Source organism: Marmota marmota, unplaced genomic scaffold (genome assembly GCF_001458135.2).
Source record: "Marmota marmota marmota unplaced genomic scaffold, marMar, whole genome shotgun sequence".
Lineage (NCBI taxonomy): Eukaryota > Metazoa > Chordata > Mammalia > Rodentia > Sciuridae > Marmota > Marmota marmota.
Genome location: NW_025999969.1, coordinates 1,972,300 through 1,995,925, shown reverse-complemented (window position 1 = coordinate 1,995,925; position 23,626 = coordinate 1,972,300). Strand labels below are relative to the sequence as shown.

At 36.1% G+C, this 23,626-nt stretch overlaps 1 protein-coding gene across 8 annotated transcripts in view; it reads right to left on the bottom strand.

Moving 5' to 3' along the window:
* Map3k13 (mitogen-activated protein kinase kinase kinase 13) overlaps positions 1-23,626 on the bottom strand; it is a 172,148-nt gene that overhangs the window by 28,508 nt on the left and 120,014 nt on the right. For 7 of the 8 annotated variants that reach the window (XM_048804018.1, XM_048804020.1, XM_048804021.1 and 4 more), the window contains 4 exons: positions 17,383-17,942; positions 11,004-11,187; positions 6,189-6,380; positions 2,257-2,415 (listed from right to left, as the gene is read on the bottom strand). In XM_048804018.1, the coding sequence (XP_048659975.1) occupies positions 2,257-2,415; positions 6,189-6,380; positions 11,004-11,187; positions 17,383-17,857 (1,010 nt within the window). In that variant the 5' untranslated portion in view covers positions 17,858-17,942. Of the gene's footprint in view, positions 1-2,256; positions 2,416-6,188; positions 6,381-11,003; positions 11,188-17,382; positions 17,943-19,276; positions 19,296-23,626 lie in introns of those variants that run through there. The other variant, XM_048804024.1, reaches the window with a different exon arrangement.

Sequence of the window (23,626 nt, the reverse complement as noted above, 5' to 3'; positions counted from 1 at the left end):
TATATATATATATATATATCCATATCCAGTTTTAAAATTAGAATATATTGTTATTAAAAAACAGAAAAATTCATGAAACTTTTGAAAAAAAATCAATGAAGGGTAACCCACACTTCCAGATATTAAGACATTATAAAGTCTCAATAATTAACTCTGGTGCATGAATAGACAAACAGACTAATGGACTGGAATTAAAATCTAGAAATTAATAAATACATTCAAGAACTGAAATATAGTAGAAGTGGCATCACAAACTAGCGGGAAAATTTGATTAGTTAATAATTGCTATTGGGAAAACTGGGGAAAAAATTAAATCTATCCCTCACCATATAGTGGTGTATGCCTGTAATCCCAGCAGCTCAGGAGGCTGAGGCAGGAGGATCACTAGTTTAAAGCCAGCCTAAGCAACTCAGAGAGACCCTGTCTCTAAATAAAATACAAAAAAAGGGCTGGGAATATGGCTCAGTGGTTAAGTGCCTCTGGGTTCAATCCCCTGTACACACACACACACACACACACCAAAACAAACAAACAAACAAAAAAAACACAAACAGATAAATTCTAAATGAATCAAAGAATTAAATGCAAAAAAAAAGGAAAATAAAAGAAAACATTGGGAATTTTTTTATAATCTTAAGAGTGATGAAGGCTTTTCTAACTAGGAAACCTAGAAGATAAAAGGAGAGGTTGATAAATTGAGCTATATTAAAACTATTTTGGCCTGAGAAAAAATGCTATAAGCAAAATAACAAAATGTAAAAAATATCTGCAATTCATCTATACAAAAGGCAAATTTCTTTGACATATAAAATGCTCATAAATTGTCCCAGCGCCTTGGGAGACTGAGGCAGGAGGATTGTGAGTTCAAAGACAGCTTCAGCAAAAGTGAGGCTCTAAGCAACTCAGTGAGACCCTGTCTCTAAATAAAATACAAAAAATAGGGCTGGGGATGTGGCTCAGTGGCTGAGTGCCTCTGAGTTCAATCCCCAGGACCAAAAAAACAAAAACAAAAACAAAAAACAAAAAACAACACCTCATAAATTGATAAGAAAAAAGATCAGAAATCTGAAAAAAAGGATGTGAATAGTTCACAAATAAGAAATGATGAATGACTCTTAAGCATACAAAAATGTATAACCTTACTCATAATAGCAGGGATGCAAATGAAAACTGCTTCCAAGATGCCATTTTTGATCTACATAATAGTTAAAAATACAAAAGTGTAGCATATTTTGTTGAGAAAACACTGTTAACACATTTCTGATTAGAACCGAATTGGTATAATCCCTAAGGAGGACACTTTGTTAACTATCAAAACTATGAATACTCTATCTTATCCCACTTACACAGATGCTATATGCAATTTTAACATATGCTATTATTTTCTTAAAGCCTAAAAGTTTCCAGTAGCCAATTTTAAGGGTGGGGGGAAAAAAGCAATTACAGGGAAAATATTGCTAAAACGAAGGCTTATGACCTCAGAGGAAATGTTGATAAAGATAAAAAATAAAAGCATATAACTGGGGTTGTGGCTCAGTGGTAGACTGCTCACCTAGCAGGTGCGAGGCCCTGGGTTTGATCCTCAGCACCACATAAAAATAAATAAAATAAAGGTATTGTGTCCAACTACAACTGAAAAATAAATTAAAAATAAATAAATAAAAGCATATTTCATAGGAGTTATTCAATAAAAAGGCAAATAGACTTATACACTTCAAATAAGTCTAGAGCACAAAATGTATCATAACAGAGTACATTACAAATATGTGTAATGATGATGTGAATCATCAAAAATAGGTTTTTCTTTTCTTTCTTCAGGTACTGGGAATTAAATCCAGGGGTGTTCCACTACTACATCTCCAATTCTTTTTTCTGTTTTGAGACAGGGTCTTATATGCCTCTATGCCTGGCTTAGCAAACGTAAGTTTTGTTTAATGTATTTTACTCAAAAGGGTGAGAATTATGCAGTACATTTCAGGAAGACTATACTAAATGGTCATTTGAAATAGACTTTTAGTTTTCCAGAAAGGTCAGCATATTTTCTTAGGGAACTGATGATTTACTAACTGGATATTTACCCTAATTCCTCTTCTGATCCTTCCCACCATATAGCATCATACTGGGTACTACCTTAGGTAAATAAGACCAAAATCAACCAGAAGTGAACAACAGTAATGAATATTCTGGATAGTAAAACTATTGCATGAAGAAAGGGTTAATAGGGTGAATCTATTTGGCATAGATGGCATCACTCACCATATATCGACTTTTTCAGAGACAGGTTCATTCCGTATTACTTCTGGTGCCATCCATGCAACCGTGCCAGCAAAAGACATCTTGGTACTTTTATCACTGAGTTCCTTAGATGTACCAAAATCTGAAATTTTTACTGCATCTGTGTGAGTCACTAAAACACTTTAAAAAGAAATAAAGAAAACATCCAGATCATTAGTAGTAATGAAAACCATGACTCTAAATGGCAATTAAAGATTTTGTTTATGCTTCCTGTGGAGTTCAACTTGCAGTTTCCAATGTGACCAAGGCATTAGCTATGCACTGGAAATAGCAAAATGAAGCAGCTTATCAAAATAGGCTTTTAATGCCTATTTAAAAAAATAGTTCAAATGCAATTGTTTATTTGTTCTAATTAGTTATACATGACAGTAGAGTGCATCCTACATAAACAGAGTATAACTTCTCATTCTTCTGGTTGTAATGATGTAGGATCACACTGGCTGGGTAGTCATATATGTACATAGGGTATTAGTGTCCAATTCATTCTGCTATCCTCATAATGCCTAGTTTTATCCTGCCTCCACCATTTGCAAACTGTGTAACTTTGCCAAGTTACTTAACTCTTCTAAACCAGTTTTCTAATCTATAAAATGGAGACAATTCAGGTCACAATATCTTATTCACAATTCAGAAATGTAAAAGGTCTCAAAAATACTTTTCATATGTATAAGGCAAAATCATTATATCTCATTTTGTGTGAATTTCATAGATTTTGTCACAGGTATGTTAATGTGGCTGATTAGAGAGAGTTCCTCTAGACTTCCTTGAATGTCTGAGGTTAGCACTATATTACCTTTTTGAAATAATCTGGCTGCACAAATCATGGATAAGATATTATGTGCCTGTAATAATGGTCCCATAGAATTTTCACTTGAATTAAATGAGCTTAGATACATAAAACACCAGTGCTCAATAGTTTTGGTTTACTCCCTTGCCAGTCTTGGCCAACCCATTAAGGAAAACACCTCATTTAAAAACATTATTTAAATAATGGCCAGTTATGTTATGCAGTGGACCATGACACTAAATCCATTACATTAAAAGACACATGTGAATGCTGGCAGTTCACTATTGCTGAAAAGAAAAAGCAGGAATAAATCTAAGCTTAAGTAGCTTCCACAGAAGTCATGTTTTACTTTTCATAGGACTTTTCTGAAATGTGTCATGGAGCAGATGCTTTTGCTTGCCTTAAAGGTGAATATAAATCCAAAGTATGGGCAGCCTCATACACTAGTCTGAGTTCACTCCAAAAAACCTGTTCACAACTTCCGAATGTTAATGAGTTAGGGTGCCAGAGCCTTAATGATATAGGGACCTATTAATTTTTTTTTTCATAGTTGTAGATGGACAGCATGCCTTTATTTTATTTGTTTATTTTTATGTGGTGCTAAGGATCAAACCCAGTGCCTCATATGTGCCAGGCAAGTCCTCTGCCACTAGGCTACAGCCCCAGCCCTAGGTACCTATTTTTAAAGATAAGAAGGTTAATACTCAAATAGCATCAGACTCAAGGAAAATAGAAAACAGAAAACTTCTGAATTTGTTCCTGCCCTTGTCATTTGAACCAAGGACTTCACACTTGCTCACCTCCACCCCCAACGCCAAATGACTTGCTACTTACTCAACCACTTTGTGCTTACAGTTGCTCTGGAATACCTCCATCCACATCCTTCCCCTGGTTTTGCACTGGATATGTAAAATTTACATAATTTAGGAGCTTTGATTTTATAGTCTTAGTGTAAATTCATGTGGATTAAAATATTATGGGCTTTCTGACATAATTGGAGCATTGATAGTGTCATATGCCATGAAATTAAAAAAACATGATAGTCCTCTAGGAACAGAAAAACTGTAGGAACTTCCTCTTCTGCCTCAGTTGGTATGAGAAAAGGGAGGAGATTAGAGATGACATAACACTGACTTTTCTGAAATCTTCTGAGACAATGTTGGGGACACACAGACTGCAGATTTAATGTTGGCAGTGAAATTTTTCCTTACAACGTGTCAGGTTGATCTTTGTCTTCATATATATATGTATATCATATACATATGCATATATATACATATATATTTAGTTTTAGGTTGATATAATATCTTTATTTTATATTTATGTGGTGCTGAGGATCAAACCCAGTGCCTCATGCATACTAGGTGAGCACTCTACCACTGAGCCACAACCCCAGCCCTGATCTTTGTTTTCCTGAAGTTCGATTGAAACCCAAAAACCTCAGCCTCTAGGGTTAAGGGTGGCATTGTTAACACTGGATGACCAACTTACTATTCTAACCTTTAATTCTCAAGGAGAACATGTTGGTTTCAAGAGATCATTTGAAGATGCCTTTAGTAAGTATTTTACATATTTTATGTGTATGCAGGGGATGAGAAAGGCAACAGATTGTGTTAAGAATATGAACAGAAGGAATGAACGCTATATAGTAATGTTTATTTGCAAGTACAGGAAGGAGTTTGTTCAATGAGCTAACCATTGTAATAAATATTGTTGAGAATGATGATGATAAATAAGAGTTGCATTAACTTTTTAACCAAGGACTGATTTTATCTTCCCTAGAGGAGAAGAGGCAGGATTCATTATGAATCCCTTATCTTCACATAATGAGGTAGGATGCTTTAGTCTGGCTCAAAAGTTCTAGGTTCAAGTCCTAGTCCCTTTGGGCTGAGGCCCACTTTCTCTTACATAAACAAAAATAATAATGATATTATCACTTCTAACATCCACAGTTTTTGATACAATTAAAGATGTGATAATGGCTATAAAACATGTTGTAAACCAATAAAGCACTATGCAAATGTTTTTGAAAAAAACAGTCTTTCTGCTTCTGTAAACCAAAATGGGATGAGAAATAATAAAAAAATAATGTTTAAAAAATAGAGCTACATGGACATATGGCATTTTACCAATTCATTTCTTTCCTTCATGAAATTTGGGGAGTTGAATACACACTTAAGTGATTATTGGCTACCAAGGAATCATTTGGAAATCAGAGATTAACAGAAATAGCTCTGCTTCTCTTAAATAACTGTGTTTCTTATGGCCACTTTGTAACTTGTACCTGTTTATTTTCTCCTTTGTTTAGACTCTCAGAAGCTCAATGCCAAATTTATAGTTCTCAAAAACACCTGAACAGAATCTTATAAGATACTTTTTTCTTTCTTTTTTTAGTAGTGGGTGCTTTACCACTGAGCTACATCCCAAACCATCTTTTATTTTGAGATGAGATCATGCTAAGTTGCTCAGGCTGGCCTCAAACTTGCAATCCTCTTGCCTCAGCCTCCAGAGTAGCTGAATTTATAGATGTGTGCCATTAACACACCTATAAGTTTATGGTATATATTTTGTGAACAAGTTTTGGTACTAATGTTTTTATGTTATTTTTTGCCTCTGTTTCTTATCACCCATTTTTACTCTATTGTATACACTAAGACTATAAAATCACGATGAATAATTTGAGACCACGATGAATAATTTTATGGAGGTGTAAATAATTCATAGAACACCCCTGAGTTCAGTCCCCGGTACTGCAATCAACAAACCAGTAGGAATACAACAAACCAAGCTTTCTGGTAGGGAAGTTTGGTATTAATTATCAGAGATGATAGAAGTTGAATAGTTCAGATAATAATGAATTTTGTACAATTATACGATTTAAAAGTGACAACACAAAGGGGAAAATGGTGTCAGGTACCTGAACATATCTGCCACATGTAAGGAGCTCAACAAATATTCCAAAAGATAGGCAAATAGAATTACCCGCTGTGCTGACTTTAATCTGAACTCAAAGAATGATGCCTGAAAACTTCAATTATAGTTGATAAAAATTCCTTATTTCAAAACAACAAAGCAAAATACGTGAAAAATAAGCTCCAAAACTCACTTAGGTGATTTGAGATCACGATGAATAATTTTATGGAGGTGCAAATAATTCATTCCACTTGCAATTCCTGTGGACCAGTCTACTAGTAATCGAGGTGTGATCTTCCTGCCAGCTCTCAAGACTTCATAAAGTTGTCCGTGGGCACAGTATTCCATGATGATACAATAACATGGGGCCTGAGTACAAACACCCCTTCCAAAAAAAACATAAACATGTACATACATATACATAAACATATATATTTTTATAGTTTAAGAATATTTAATAAAGACAAATTCTTTTTCCAATTGATTTAAAAGGTGCACATAGTTAATAGTTCCTAGTTCTTTAGAATTAAAATCTCTCTAGTCTACAGGTTTGGCTATTATGCATATAGACAATTTTTGTTTTGTTCTGGTCACTCTAGATATCTATATGCTGGGCTGTCTGATAGTTTTATGTGGAACCATTACACTCTGGGACAAAGAACACCCTTTTCTGAGGCTTATATAGGCTGGATACTGTGTTGTTTTAGATTGTTTAGAATAGCAATATATCTTTGTTAAGAATAAAAATATCTTCCTTTTACACTAAGATAGAGGGTATTATATAGAGGGGACTGAGAATTCAAATTATTTTTATTATTACTTAATGGATTTTAAATTAGTTGAATTTAAAATAACAAGTCCGTTTTTTAATGTAGTCTGAAAAGCATTTTTATTTAGAATAAAAGTAACATTATATAACATATTATATACATCTATGCAGACTATATTTCCATCTTTCATGAAACGTATCCTGATTATTCCAATCTGAAAAGATCTCTCCCTTCTCTAAGTTCCTATAACATATAGCAGCCACGAATATTTTACATGCAGTTTTTCTCTGCTCAGAGAGATTATAGACTCCTTGAAGGGAAAGGTCTTCAAATTCTTTTCTCTCTCCCACAAGACTTGGAAGTTCTTAGTAAGTCCTTGATAAATGTTTCTTGACTTCACCTCAATATTCATAGCTGAAGAAAGCCTTCACAGTAACATGTGCAGAGGCATGGAACAGGAAGAAGAATAATATCAGGAAAAAAATCTTATATATTTTTCAGACATGTTTATGTTTGTTTATCTTATTTAATATCCCACACAGTTTGTCTTATTTAAGATCTGTCTTACAAACTACTGGAAGATAGGTATTATCTCTTCCACTTTTACAGGTAAGGCTCAAAGTGAAAGTGACTTGTCTTAATTACAACTAGTTCATATAACTAATAAGTGACAGAAGTCAGTTTCAAACTCAGCCTAACTTCAAAGCCTGGCTCCTTCCTCTTTCTGTATGGTACTACCTTCATTTTAGCTTTTAAACTTCAGTATAGACAAGCATATTGGGAATTCCTATGTTAATTCCATTAGCTCACAAAAGTGGGAAAAATGATATTAAGTCTACCTCACAGTTTTATTCTCAAGACAAAAGGAGAATAACTATCATTTGCAATTCTTTGTGTCCCACCTCTTAATGGTGTGTACACCTCCCTTGAAACTTTCTAGAAAAGTTCACAGAGTACTATCTATATGACATCCAGTTAAAGTCTTGAGCCAACTACCAATTCATGTCTTATCTCTTAGGCTGCTGTGAGGAAAGAACTTAGAGGCCATGGTTTAAGGTGCTGATAATGTGAACATCTTGTTATAATTAAAGAAATTTAATTAGACTTCATTTTTTGTGCCTTGATGTGCCTGTCAAATGCCACAAAGCTACTTCTATTACTCTCCTGTTATTTTCTAGGCTACTCAGAATTCTCATCTTGACTTTTCATGCAATTTTTTTCAAGTTTCATATATAACTAAAAAGAACAAATTTAAATTTTTTTTTCAGATTTTTATTATTTGACCTTTAAGAAATCTCAAAAAAAAAAAAAAAAGAACTCAGAGGAGAACACACACCAACTACAAATAGATAATTTAATTATCATTGTAGAGAAATAATGAATAGGACTGGGATTATGTAAAATATTTAAGAATATCAAGATAAATATTTGTTTGAAAGTACTCAGCATCCTATTCAACTATGCTTTATTGTCACTCAAACACAGAAAGGGTCTAACAGTGATACGTTTTAAATTTTTCATCTCTCTTGACTGACGAATGAGAAGCGATCGTTCCATGTACTATGACAAGGTTTTTTAGTTGCTATAAATAACAGCTTTATTATCACTTCTAATTGCTACCTTTTCTTCCTTTGGTACTGAATTTATTAGCAACAGTCAGGTTGGATTTTCTTAAAGGATTACTAGAAAAAAAATGGAAGAAAAATATATAACATTCTTATCTTGCACTTCCCTTTCTACACATAGTTCTTACTAACTTCAAAAGAAGCTATAAGCCCAGAAATCAGAATCCAGGGACATGTATTAAAATCTAATAGTGTCCTCATATCTTCCAGACGGTCCTGAATGTGATTCACTGGCCAAGCAACACATGGCACAGATGGCTGCAAATGTAACACTGCACAATGCCCCAAATGCATGGTGTAATGGGCCAGGGACACAGTCTCACTATTGTTTGCCATGTGGAGGTGAAGGCAACTGGGGATCTTCAGCTTAAATGGCTGGGTAGTAGTGCAGCAGAACTTGCCCAACAATGCTGCAAATACAGGTAGGAGGGTCAGAGGATGAGGTGGGAAAAAGACTGAGAGGAAGAAGGAAGAAACAAAAGGATGGAAGGAAAGATAAAGCTTCTTGCTCCTTCATCCTCTTAGGGATTCATTTCTACCTCCCATTACCCAGGGCATCGTCCTTGGAAAGATCTCTTACCTGGGACACACAGCCTAGGTCATTTCAGGAGACCAAAAGCCATGCTAATCTATCAAACACTCTTTGTTTCAACCCACTGTTCTATTATCTGAGTTTAGAAGTTCTTGGCCCTTTCTCCCATTTAGGAGGATACAGCATAGAGGGAATCTGATCATTTCAGTGAAATAAAATGAAGAAAAGAAGATGGGGTCTCTATTAGCTGCTTAAAATAATTATCCTGTTATCTTTTGAAGTATATCATCCTTGGAAAAATTATAATTGGTCTCTATAGCACTTAATTTTAGTCATGCATCCTCCTAGCCGTACTAGGGCAACAAATGATGGAATTATGACAGAAATTGAAGCTCACTCTCATGTACTCTACATGAATGTTCTTTGCATGAGGAAATACATCCAAACACTTCCTTTGTCTTTGAGTATGTTTTTCTCCTTTTCACGTTTTTCCCTTTCCACAGAGTCTTCTTAACCTACGTACTCATTAAAACCCATTCTACAAAACCTGTACCAAAAACTTCTATTCCTTACTTTGGGATTGTGATTCCAGTTAAGACTTGTCACATGACATTTTTAGCTTTGTAATATGAGGGTTTTTTTTGAGGGGGCTACCAGGGATTGAACTCAGTAGCGCTTGACCACTGAGTCACATCCCTAGCCCTATTTTATATTTTATTTATAGATAGGGTTTCACTGAATTGCTTAGCACCTTGCTGTTGCTGAGGCTGGCTTTGAACTCCTGATCCTCCTGCTTTAGCCTCCTGAGTCACTGGGATTATAGGCATGTACCACCAGCCTGGCTTGTAAGGTGAGTTTTATAGTGAAAAGATCCTCTTAAGGTTGTTGGGAAAGTTGCTCCTATTTTAGGGAAGAGATATGTAAGTTATTTCACTTTTAGCTATATCCTCATTGGTTATACTACTCTCCAGGAAGGAGAAATATTATCAAATATGCCAGAACCTCTAGTTTCTAAACTTTCATTCCACCTAAAGCCAATTAGCATTAATTTGTTCAATACTATGGCAACATGTAAAGGCTGGTGAGAGGGGGAACTCAAGGAAAAGGTACAGGTAGAAGAGGTTAAAATATTTTAGAGCTTAGCACTTCCAAGTTTGGTGACTTCCACAAATTTACCTTTGCCTCTCTTCCTTCTATTAGAGATCCCAGTTGATATTAAGAAATAATAGTCTAGACTAGAAATATATGCTCACACACTCTTGGAAACAACTACTTTGTTTTTTGTTTTTGTTTTTGTTTTTTTTTTAAAGAGACAGAGAGAGAGAGAATTTTAATATTTATTTTTTTTAGTTTTCAGCAGACACAACATCTTTGTTTGTATGTGGTGCTGAGGATCGAACCCGGGCCGCACGCATGCCAGGCGAGCGCGCTACCGCTTGAGCCACATCCCCAGCCCCAAAACAACTACTTTGTGAAAGGAATATAACATAAATTAATATCATCAATAACTCCACTATCACAAGATTTAGAAAACTTTTGCATTGATAGAAAAGGGATCTAGTAAAACCTGAGATTATGCTCTGAAAGTACCTGTTTATTATAAGACAATATTAAGAAGGAATGCTAATAGAAACTAGTAAATATCTATTACACAGGGATTGGATATTCTCTGAACACTTCAGACATTAGCTTTTTTTTTTTTTTTTTTTTTTTTAAACTGAGTCTTGGGATATTAGGTTATTTTGAAGTGACCTCTGTCACCCCGTTGATAAATGAGGTTGTTGGAAAAGGCCTGACTGCTTGGTAGAAACCCACTTCCTTCCTCCCTGCCCCATGTGTGTGTCTCTCCCATGCAGTGCATGCTTGTGCAAAATGAACTTTTATAGTGAAAAGATCCTCTTAAGGTTTCAGGACATGACTCAGATTTTATAGTTCTTTAATGTCCTTCCAATCAATCTAGCACAGTGCTAAATCTACCAGTGATTTTGAAATGTCTTTCAAAGTAAGAACCTAAGTACATATATTGAGAGAAATAAAATATCTCTATTTCTGAAAAAAAAAAAAATAAAGCCTTGACCTACTTGAATGCAATGATGTTAGGGTGCTTCAACTTCCTCAAGTGCTTGATATCCGTCTCATTCTGTTCTCTCACTTTCTTGATGGCCACTTCCTCTGCTCGGAATTTGCCCAAGAAGACAGCTCCTTGGGCTCCACTACCCAGCCACTGCAGCTCTGAGATCTCCTCAAATGGCACTTCCCAAGTATCTAGGCACACAAGTGAGAAACAGACTTGAAGAGATCTTGAAATTTGCTCAGGGACCATTCTATGAGGCCATTCTGAAGGTACCAACATCATCACCATCACTGGAACTCCTACCCTCTGACCCCACTGAAAGACAACTTTTCTATGCATCTTGGTATTTTATTTGTGTGTGTGTGTGTGTGTGTGTATTTTAAACCACTAAAATTGAGCAGATTAGAGATATCTTTCAAGCAAAGTATGTCCTAACACTTCTCCAACCCTACCTTCTTACCCTAAGCTTATAAGTTTGGTCAACTTTTCTATCTCTTTTTCTACCACAGGTCCTTGCTCATTGCCCATTATAGATGTGATTTTATTCCTCTTTAAAAATCCTTTCTAGTTTTTATGTTTACAGCTATGTAAAAGTTGTAGTGATATATACTATTTCATGTATTACAGATTCTTCATCTACTTACTGTTTTCATTATAAGTGAGGAGTTTACTAGTTTTGCTGATAGTAGCAATGTCTGAACCTGTTGGTTTCATCACAACTCTGCCAGCAGTATCATCAATTATTTTTTGTTCTAATCTAATTAGGTATAAAATAGTGTTTTTTATGAGTTTGAACTAGTTTAATTGTCAAATACAGACCATTTCTTCACATTTGTTTAACACACATATCTGCTTTGTATGAATTGTCCATTTATCTATCTGGATCCAGACAGGGTCATTCTAATAAATTTGAAGAAGTTCTCTAAATATTTTTTGATAAAAATGAAAAGAATATTTTTCATAAGCCTTTTTCTTCAATTTTATTTTTTATCTTTTATAGTACTGGGGATTGAATCTTGGCCTTATGAGTAATAGGCAAGTGTTCTACCATTGATCTATATCCTGGTCCCTTTTTAAAAATTTTTAAAAATTTCAAGATAGGGTCTCACTAAGTTGCTGAGGCTGGCCTTGAATTTGTGATCCTCCTGCCTCAGCTTCCTGAGTAGCTGGAATTACAGGAAAGTGCTACCATACCCAGCTAATTTTACTGTATTTTAAACAAAATATTTCATTATAGTTTAGTATTTACTTTGTAATTTTTTCCATTGTAGAAAATGTAGTCTGTCTTCTAAAGCTATCTAGAGCTGATTTTTAAAAATTTAGCCTTTATATCCTTCTGCAGTTTATTTTGGAATGTGTTGTGAAGGCAAATATAAAGTAAATTTTATGGGTATTGCTATTTAGTAATTCCTAAATCATTCAATTAAGTAATTCATCCTTTCTCTTCATATTGTGTTATGATGCTTACATTATAATCACTATATTTTTTAAAATAATGCCTAGTATTTAGTATTTTTATAAAATGAATTATAAGTGAATTATTAAAATGAAAATGGCAAATATATTTGGCATTCGAATATCAACTGTTTATGGTATTATAATAAGGAATAAAATTCTCTTTTTCCAATGATAGCTCATGCCTGTGCTATTCAGCTATATTCAGTCAAGCCTTAATTACCCATGGAAAAAGAAAAGGGATAGCACTGGCCATTCAAGAACAAGAGTATAAAATAAAGAAAGCAATATTTCAACCATGTATCCATCAATCTTTTTGTTGGAACTAATTACCAAAAGTAAAACAATTAATGTGAATTTAGTCCTGTCTGCTTCATCTTTCAGTCCCTGTTGGTAACCAGGAGAAAGCCAAAGAATGGGAAAGTAGCAGGAAAGAGAAAGCAATAAGGACATATAAATTTGGATAGCTGGGTAACTGTCAGGCAAGATAATTAACCTCATTATAAGACAGAACTGGCTATATTCTCTCTAAAGTTAGTTCCAAGAATTTTTGCTGCTCTTATATCTATCCCATTTGTACCCTTTCCCAGCTTCTCTTTCACACTCTTTTTCTCTCTCTCTGATTGATTGATCACAATAACTACTAACTTATTTCCAATATCCATTGTGACTCATAAGACTGAGGAAAACCCTCACATCATCCACTGTTATAATTTGGGTGTGAGGTGTTCCCCAAAAGCTCATGTGTGAGACAAGAAGGGTCAAAGGAGAAATGATTGGGTTGTAAGAGTCTTAACCCAATCTGTGATTTGATCTCCTGATAGGATTAACTGAGTGGTAACTGAAGTGGTAGGGTGTGGCTGGAGGAGGTGGGAATTGGGGAGTGGCTTTGGGTATATATTTGTATCTGGTTAGTGGAGTCTCTCTACTATCTGATCATGATGTGAGCTTCTTTCCTTTGCCACCCTCTCCTGCCATGATGTTCAGCCTTACCTGGAGCCCTGAGGAATGCAGCCAGCCTTCTATGGACCAAGACCTCAGAAACCATCAGCACTCAAATAAACTCTTCCTCCTCTATAATTGTGTTGGTTGGGTCCTTTAGTTACAGCAGCGAAAAAGCTGACTAAAACACCTACTTTAAGGCAAAAGTTTTCTTTTGTTTATTTAGACGTGGCCATGATAATACCTGCTTCAGGATGGGAAACTATTTGTCCATAAAATATTTCAATAACACATACTACCTTACTTGGGTTTCACCATGAGGATACTTAAAAGGGAGATGAAGACATCATTAAAATTTTTAAAAATCTAGTGAAATTTCCTCTTAAATACCAAGAGTAGGGGGATACATCTGTTACATGTGTTATTCTGTGGTTGATTGCAAATGTAGGATTAAAGATTAGCTCCCTGATCTCAGAGCTGAGAAGGAAGCACTATATTCAGTTTCTGGCTGGTAAATCCCTCTTCAAGCCTACAGCAACACTAGCCCTTAGTGCCTAACTCTTTGCAATCTGCTGAGGAGCTGGGCATCTGCTGTACCATGTTGAGAATTAATGCTGACCAGGTCTGTTTCTTAATTTTTCCTGAAATAAGGTTTCCTGAAAGTCACATAATTGATTGGAACATAAAATTGAATTCAAGTTTGTAGAACTAAAAAAAAAAAAAAAAAAAAAATTAAAAGGCTTCATTTAGCAGATGTACAGGATATGTTTGTTGCCCCCTTTTATGAGTCTGAACCTCAGTGATGTGTTTGGACACTGTGATGTTCAAATTATCACCAAAATAAGTACAAGACTGGACAAGTAAAAACCCTCAAAATCAAATATCGTTTTTTACATAAGTGGGTGTTAGTTTTTTATTAGGTTTTATGTCTAAGCAGAGAAAAGGGAACTTTTAAAAAATAATAAGTTAAATATATTTATTAAGAATGGATTATGGACAGATGCAGATATAGATGAGTGGTAGGATACTTGTCTTGCATGTGCAAGACCCTGGGTCTGATTTTGAGTACCACAAAAAAGAAAGGAAAGAAGGAAGGAAGGAAGGAAGAAAGTTAATTGTAGGATGAGAAAGAAAGAAAGGGTTTTAGGATGACAGGTAATTTTTATTTTCTTTTTTGTGTTTACCCTTATTTCCTTTTTTTTTTTGGACCCGGCATTGAACAGGGGTGCTTAACCACTGAGCCATCTCCCTCGTCTTTTTTATTTTTCATTTTGAGAGAGGGCCTCACTAAATTGCTGAGGCTGGCTTTGAACTTGGGATAGCCTCTGGAGTCACTGAGATTACAAGTGTGTGCCACTGTGCCTGGCCCTTATTTCCAATTTTTAATCCATATTGCTATTTAGTACTGCTTAACACAGGACTCCTCAAACTTTGTGTGACAAGAAACAACTTTAATTTCCTTGGAACCTAAAAATCATGGAAGGCAGCTGAGAGTAGAATGTGTAGGGTATTAGTGTATGCATGAAAGAGAGACAGACAGACAGAATATGTATAACACAAAACTGACGAGGAATTTCTGCATGCAGCAGGAATGGATGCTGTGGTTGAAAAATCCTGAAAAGTACTTAGAACTGTTAGATTTACTAGTAAAAATCCCAATATACTTCTGGAGGATGGGTACAGAGAGAAAGTTGGTATTTGATTTTTTTGGTATTTTCCTATTTCGGAAATAGGAAACACAGATGCATGAGGAAAGGGACTATGGTGACTGATGTCAATAGATTCTTGTAGAAAAGCTGTCCATACTCTTGACTGAAAGATGAACAGACTGAAGGGTCACAGAGTTTGAAATTCAGTTATTTACTTGTAAGATAAATAAAACAATCTCAATTTTGGTCTATATTTTTTTCCTTCCAGATTTTTTTTTTTTTTTTGGCAGGGAGATATTGGGGATTGAACTCAGGGGCACTTGACCATTGAACAACATCCCCAGCCTTATTTTATGTTTTATTTAGAGACAGGATCTCACTGAGCTGCTTACTGTCGCACCCTTGATGAGGCAGGCTTTGAACTCACAATCCTCCTGCCTCAGCCTCCTGAGCTGCTGGGATTACAGGCATGCACCACCGCACCCAGCTCTTTCCAGAATTTCTTGATGCTAGCACTCAAGAAAAGAATCATTTAAATAAGGCCACAAGGACATGTATCAAAAACTTTAAAAATAACAAATCTGGGCTGGGTTTGTGGCTCAGTAGTAGAGTGCTTGTCTTGCAAGCATTGATCCTCAGCACCACGTAAATAAATAAAATAAAGGTATTGTGCACATCTACAACTAAAAAGAAATCTTTAAAAAAACAAAAAAAAATCTGTTGGACTCAATGATTGTTCATCTAGGAATTTATACTAAGAACTAAACAAAGATATATGCAAAAATAAAGTGATAGACAAATATTCATTGCAATGTGACTTATGATCTCTAAAAATAAAAACAAATTCAGAGTTGAGCAATAGGAGATTCTTTAAATAAATGTTAGCACATTTGGACAATTTAATATTGGGTAGGTGTTAAAAATGATGCTTAAAATATATTTAAGAAATAGACACAATGTTCATAATATGAATGAAAAAATGCTACAAATAGTATGTCTCCATTTTTAAAAGTATATATACATGCACAAACAACATACATGCTGATTTTTTTTTTTTTTTTTTTTGCGGCACTGAGGATAGAACCCAAGGGCTTCATTCATGCTAGACAAGTGCTGAGCCCAACATAACATAGTCTTAAAACATTAATGGTAGTTATTCTCAAGAGAGTAAGGATCATAGATTATTTTAACATATTTTAGGGAAGTTACTTTTATTTTTCAAATTTCATACATATGTTGCTTTTGTTATCAGTAAAAAGTCCTTTTAGAGAATAAAGTTAGGTTATAAAGAACACGAGGACCACGTGTTCCCCCTACTTCAAAAGTATAATACTTGAATTCTAATATATGAATACACATGTTATACAATAATGGCAACTGAAAAATCACTATTTAAAAAACTGTGGGATCTAGACATATTCTTCTCCAGATTTGTTAGATATTTTGTTCTTTCCTCAAAATGTGAGCTTTCTATGCCTTTACTATAAAATAATAATTCCTTTTTACTGTAATCTAAGGTAGTCCTATGATCTTCAAGGACTTTACCATGTGACTTCTGCTTGGTAATGAATTAGCCCAATGACCATCAGACTGTTTTTTCTTTTCTTTTGAGATGAGGTCTTGCTATGTTGCCCAGTCTGTCTTTGAACTCCTGGACTCAAGTGATCCTTCCACCTAGTCTCCGAGTAGTTAAGATTAGAGACTCATGCCACTTTACCCATCAGACCTTTTTTTTTTTAAATTTTTTTTTTAGTTGTAGATGGACACAATATCTTTATTTTTAATTAATTAATTTTTTAATGTGGTGCTGAGGATCAAACCCAGGGCCTCATGTGTGTGAGGCAACCTCTCTACCACTGAGCTCTAACCCCAGTCCGGCCATCAGACCTTTTGATTGTATAGGCTAACAGTAAAAAAAAAAAAAAAAAATGCTTAAACATGCACCTACTATGTGATTTATTTAAAAATTGTATATCTACACAAATATATTATAATATCAAATATATCTGAAGGCATGCATGAAAATAGAAATTTTAAAAGAGAGAAAAAGAGGAGTTACAATATTTTTTTCTTATAAACTCATGGATTGTGTTGTATGTTCTCTACTTTGGACACCACTAGACAGGATGACCATATAAGATGGGTTCCAACCAAAAAAGACACACCAAATGTGCATCTGGTCTATTTAGAAGGTCTGAAGGGAACTGACATGGGGTAATCATCTGACCTAGTTCTTTAACTGACCCACACATCAAAGGTTATCTAGTTTTTAATGTTGGAGGGAATGGTGCTGATGGTGCACTCATGCAAGAAGTCTTTGCCCCGCCCACACTGTCTTACCTTGCTGCTGTAATTTGTAATCGGTGGAGTACGCCTTCCCAATGATGTTCCACACAGGCCTTAGGCAGCCGAACAATCCTTCAAGAAACCCCCCACTGCCGCTGCCTGACCTGCTGAACTGAATCTTGATGTCTTCAGTTGCACCCGTGTTCTCCCCGTCCAAGGTGTTGCTGTTCCCCTGAGACACAGCCATCTCTGATTCATCTTGTTCCCTTAGCTGAAGAACACTGTTCTCGAACTGGTCCCTGGAATCCTCACTCACGCTGGTCAATACTGTTGTGGTGACGGGGCTGTTCATGCTGTCGCTTGGCTCTGTTCGCACGACCCCCTTTTCCTGCTGGTCCTCAAGGAGCCTGGGTGGAGGGTGGTTCCCCATGGCTGCACGCTCATCCTGTAGTCCATTGAAGGTTTTGTTTTCACTAGAGGGGAAATGCGGAGAAGAGGAGCAGCTCAGGTGCTCCTGAGGGTTGGCCATCGTGCCATGAGTGTGACCAAGGTCCTGAGATGACACTCAGAGGATTATTAGAATAGAGGTCTGATGCACAAGAGGGCTCCCAAACCTGGGAAAACAAAAGCAGGGCCTGAGATCACTGTTTCTTTAGTGTCCTTACTACTACATCTGTTTATATAATAAAAACATTAAAATGATGAGGAGGATTAAATTGTGGTTTATTCTATTTGATGCAATACTGTTCACAATGAAAAATTATGTTGTGAAAGAATAATTATTAACATGGAAAATTGTTCATGACATATCATTTAAAAGGGTTGGAACTATATATGTGTGTGTGTGTGTGTGTGTGTGTGTGTGTGTATATATATATATATATATATATATATTTGAAAAATTCATTTAAAAGGGTACACAAACACACCCACAAGAAAAAGACCAGAAGGATTCATCCAAAGAATTAACAATAGTTAATTGGTTAGACTTGGGAGCAGTTTAGAGTGTTGTGATTTTCAAGGTATTCCAAGCATTCTGTATTAATAACTATCATTCCCCCAACACCCCTCACATACTGGAGACTGAATCCAGGGACCCTCTATCACTGAGCTATACCTCCAGCCCCTGTTATTTTTTATTTTGAGGTAGGGTCTTGCTGAATTGCCCAGGCTGGCTTCAAACTTGTGATCTTCCTTCCTCAGCCTCTGGAGTTATTGGGATCATAGGCATGTGCCACCATACCTCGATCTGTTATCTTTTTAATCAGATAAAATGACTTCCTTTTCCACAAGGGAAATCAGTATATATGTACTTACATTATTATAATTTATGTTACTATAAGTTACAACTATTTTTTTTCTCCTTGTTTTTTTAAGCGTTATCTTACTGGGGCACTGCTTTATTTTCTAAGACATTCATTAAGTCATGTAGACAAATATCTTCTGTGTATGACAAAACAACTTCCTGAGATATCAATGTTTTTTATTATACAGCACCAAATCTGGAGCAACACAACTGAGCCTCAGCTCTTCAAACGTGTTCTTTAGTTCTGATCTGTACATGAGTAATATGGGGCTATCTAACCTTTCAAACAGATTTGTTCTAGATCAGCTAGCTCACGAAACATCATTCTTAAATTTGGTCAAAGCAGGATAAAACCCCAAAAGCACAGGAAACACATGAAAAACACACAATCAGGATTTAAACTAAAATATTTTGCACAGCCAAGGAAAAAAAATCAACAGAATGAAGAGACAACCTCCAGAATGAGAGAACATATTTGCAAATTATACATCTGATAAGGTGTTAATATCCATAATATATAAGAAACTCAACAGCATAAAAAGAAATAATATGATTTAATATGGGCAACAGACCCATAGACATTTTTCAAAAGAAGACATACAAGTGGGGCTGGGGATGTGGCTCAAGCGGTAATGCGCTCACCTGGCATGCATGGGGTGCTGGATTCAATCCTCAACCACATAAAAATAAAATAAAGATGTGCGTCCACCAAAAACTGAAAAATAAATATTAAAAAAATTCTCTCTCTCTCTCTCTCTCTCTCTCTCTCTCTCTCTTTCCTTTTAAAAAAGAGACATACAAGTGGCCAACAGGTATATGGAAAAATGTTTGACATAACTAATAATCAGGGAAGTGCGAATTAAAACCACAATGAGATATCACCTTACTCCCGTTAGAATGGCTATTCTTCAAAAGATAAGTGCTGGCAAGGATGTGGAAGAAAAAGTAACCCCTATAAACTGTTAGTGGAATGTAAATAAGAAGAGCCATTATGAAAAACAGTATAGCAGATTCTCCAAAATTTAAAATTAGAATTACTATATGGTCCAGCAATACCACTACTGGTTATTTATCCAGAGGAAATGAAAGCTATATTAAGGAATCTCTTGCACTCCCATTATCACTGCAGCACTATTAATAAGAAATGGAAACAACCAAAGTGTCCATTGATGGATGAATGAATAAAGAAAATATGGTACATTTGCATAATGGAATATTATTCAGCTATGAAAAAAGATTAAATCCTGTCATTTGTGACAACGTGGATGCAACTAGAGAATATTATGTTAAGTGATGATAAGTCAGGCACAGAAAAACAAGTGCCATATGAACTCACATGTGGAATCTAATATAGTTGATCTCATAGAAGTTGAAAATAGAATAGTTACCAGAGATTGAAGTTGAAAATATAATACTAGTTACCAGAGATTGGATCAAGTGCAGGGGAGGAACAATGGGGAAAGGTTGGTCAATAGGTTATTAAGTTACAGTTAGAAGGGAGAAATAAGTTCTGGTGTTCTATTGCACAGCAGGGTGACTATAAGTAATGATAATGGCTTTATTTCGAACAATCTAAAAGAAAGGATTTTAAATATTTTTCCACAAAAAAATTGATAAATGTTTGGGCAAACAGATAGGTTTACCCTGATTTGAGTGTTATACAATGTATATATGTATTAAAACATCACATGGTTCCCCATGGATATGTACAAAGTTTACATGTTAACTAAAAATAGATTTAAAATTTTCATGTGAGGGCCTGGGTCAATCTTCAGCTACACACACACACACACACACACACACACACACACACATATACACATATGGTTTTTAATTAAAAAAATCATTCAAAGTATATTTTATGAAAAATTTACTTTTTTTGCATTTCCAAATGCTGGGATTATAGGTATGCACCACCATGCCCAGTACCATTATTAATTTTAATGATAAGTAAGACAGTGCTTTATAATTGACAGCACTGTTTGCACTTTTCAGTTATGTCCTGGTAAATCAACTCTCCAAAACAATAGGCATCTGATTTGTAGTGTTTGCTTATTTCCCCAGTATAAATACTCCCACCATAGCAGATTTAAGCTAATAGTGGTTTAATATCTTGCTTACAAAGTTTCTAAATATTTGACAAATTGGCTCCTATAAACTGGCATATAAGCCAGCTCTATCACCATAATCCTTGTCATACTGACATTCACATTTTGCAAGAGAAGTAAGAAAATTTTATAAGGCAATATATTAAGTGGTGGAGCATGAATTAAAATCCATCTCAAAATTCAGGTTCCCAAATCCCCTTGCCTTATTTAAATAACATGATGGAACTTCTTATGATAATCCTTCACTTTATTAGAGTTCTTAATAAGTTAAAAAATGAGGTTGCCTGTAATCATTGGATATAAACATTTGATCACCTGTGTAAGAAACTCAGAGCATGGAATCATAAATCCTCATTTTTTCACAGAAGGAAACTAAGGCCTGGAGAGAGGTATATGCTAAATAAAGATCATAGAGCCAGCACTGAAAAATCAGATTATTTTTCCTGACCCCACTCTCTTCTGTACCATGCACTGTCTGGAAAACTTTTCTATCCTTTCAAAGTTCACAAACCACTTGAGGAGTTATTAATTATGTTAAAGAGATCATTCCCCTCCCGCCCATGATGAATGAATCATATTCTATTATACAGAACTGTGAGAGAAGGGAGACGATAATGAGGGCAGGAGGAGCTATCACAGGATAAATGAGAGAGGTAGGACTTGAGATGAACCTCTGGAGACCATATGTGATAAAGGGAAGGAAATCAGAGAGGAAGAAGCATTAGCAGAGGCAGGGAAGCAGGAATGACCAGAGCATGTGTGAGAGGGCAGATGATCCAGAAATAATGAAATAGCGACTAAGGTTGAGGAGCAGGGCAGAACAAAAGGAACCCCTGCCTCCACACATGGGCTCTGAGTTTTTGATCCCATGCAGGTGATTCTTCCTATTAAACACATTTAGAGAGATCACTTTAACTGGATGAGGTTAGGTTAAGAGGAATTTAAATTCTAGGGCATGGAGAAATCTAGGTGTTGGGAAGCTGCCTAGGAAAATAAGGTTGGAAGAAAAAGAAAAAAGAAACAAAAGTTGGAAGCCTTTTTACAGCAGGAGAGTTGGCTAACTGACCTCCATTCTCCCTACAGCCTCCTCCCCACTTGTTTCTTGGTGCTCATTTCTAAGCTTTGACATTACAGATCTCCTCGTTTTGTTTTCTTGCTGTCACCAGTCACAACCTTGGGCTGTCTCTTGTCTTTGACCTTTCTGACCTTGCTCTGCCTCATCTCTTCTAAGACTGCTGACTTCATACTATCTGGCCACTGCCTCAGCAGTTATTTCCAGTCTGCTTTGCCACCGGGACTCCTGCCTATCCTAGATAGGTCAGGACATACATTAGGCTATTGGCTTACATCAAATTGGAGAATCCTCAAATGTAGATGTGAATTTCAGACAAATATCTATTTGTACAATTTATTTTTAAAAATCAAACTACAGGACTTTATATTAATTCCTGGTAAATTTCCATTTTTTTCTGTTTTTGAGTTTCTGCCTGATGACATCATATTGTAAGGAGTACATACACTTTTGTTTCATAATCTCTTCTCATTTCTAGGAGGGTAAGGCATGTGTGTTTGGGTGTTTGTTAAGCAAAGAGAAACAAATAGCGAGATACCATGACCACTGATGACAGAAACAATAGTAATTCAGAGTGTTATTCTAGGCCTGGGGTGTGGCTCTGTGGTCGATGCTTCCCTATTCAAGAGGCCCAGGGTTTAATCCCCAGCACCACAAAAACAAACAAATAAAAAACCCAGAGCTATTCTAGATGTTTTAAAGCTACTCCCAAACACAAGCACCCAGAACATCCCAGAACATCCCTGCGCCTCTCCACAGAGCAGTAGAGATTGCTACTATTGGGATCCAGCACTCCTCTGGGTGGGCAGAGGTTAGGTCCATCTCAAGGTGTGTGTAAAGATGCGCAGCCAGATAGGCTTTCCTCATGTTATTCATTTCCTCATGATATTCACCAGGAATATCAAGTCCAACGTGAACCAAGAAAGGCAGAAAATTGAGAGGTGCAAGAACAAAGGGAAAGAAAAATCATCACCATGACTATATTCAAATATGATCAGAACTGACTCTACATTTAAGAAGAGTGTAGGAGGATAAAAATATCTAAATTTTACCTGTGTTTGTATGTACACCCACACGCTGCCACTGCTCAGTGAAGGAACTGGCAAGTGGAAGCAGAGGGAATACAGGAGGCCTGAATCAGGCTGCCTTTTGCTCTCTTAGCTCCTCTCTCCCTGACCCAGTTTGGTTCAGATACCCTCAGGGCAACTGACCATTCTTCTTTGAATTCATGAGTGTTATGGTTTGGCTATGAGGTGTCTCCCCACAGCTCTTGTGTGAGTGAAGGAATATGAGAGCTGTAGCCTCAGCAGTCCATCCAAGTTTGAAGAGACTAACTGGGGGTGACTGCCGGCAGGCATGTGTGGTTTGAGGAGGTGGGTCACTGGGGGCATGTCCTGGAGGAGTGCATCTGCCCATGACCCACCCCCTTCTCCGTTTTGTTTTCTCTCTCCCCCTCCTTCCCAGCTGACACCAGGTAAGCAGTTTTTCTCTGCCTCCACCCTTTGGCCAGGATGTTCTGCCTCAACTTAGGCCAACGAGGTTGGCCAATCATGGATCAGATCTCTGAAATTCTGAGCCAAAATATACCTTCCCTTCACTAAGTTGTTCTTATCATGCCTTTTGATCCCAGTGATACAAAGCTGACTAACAAAATGAGAAATCAATGCTAGTAGTTACTGGAAGGAAAGGAAATGAGGCAAGATTTTGAAACACTGAGAGTTAAATGGAAAAAAAAATAAGGACTGTCAGAGAGGTAAAGGGCAAGGTTAGAATGTCACCTTTCTCAGAAGGACTTGCTATGAGAAGCCCATT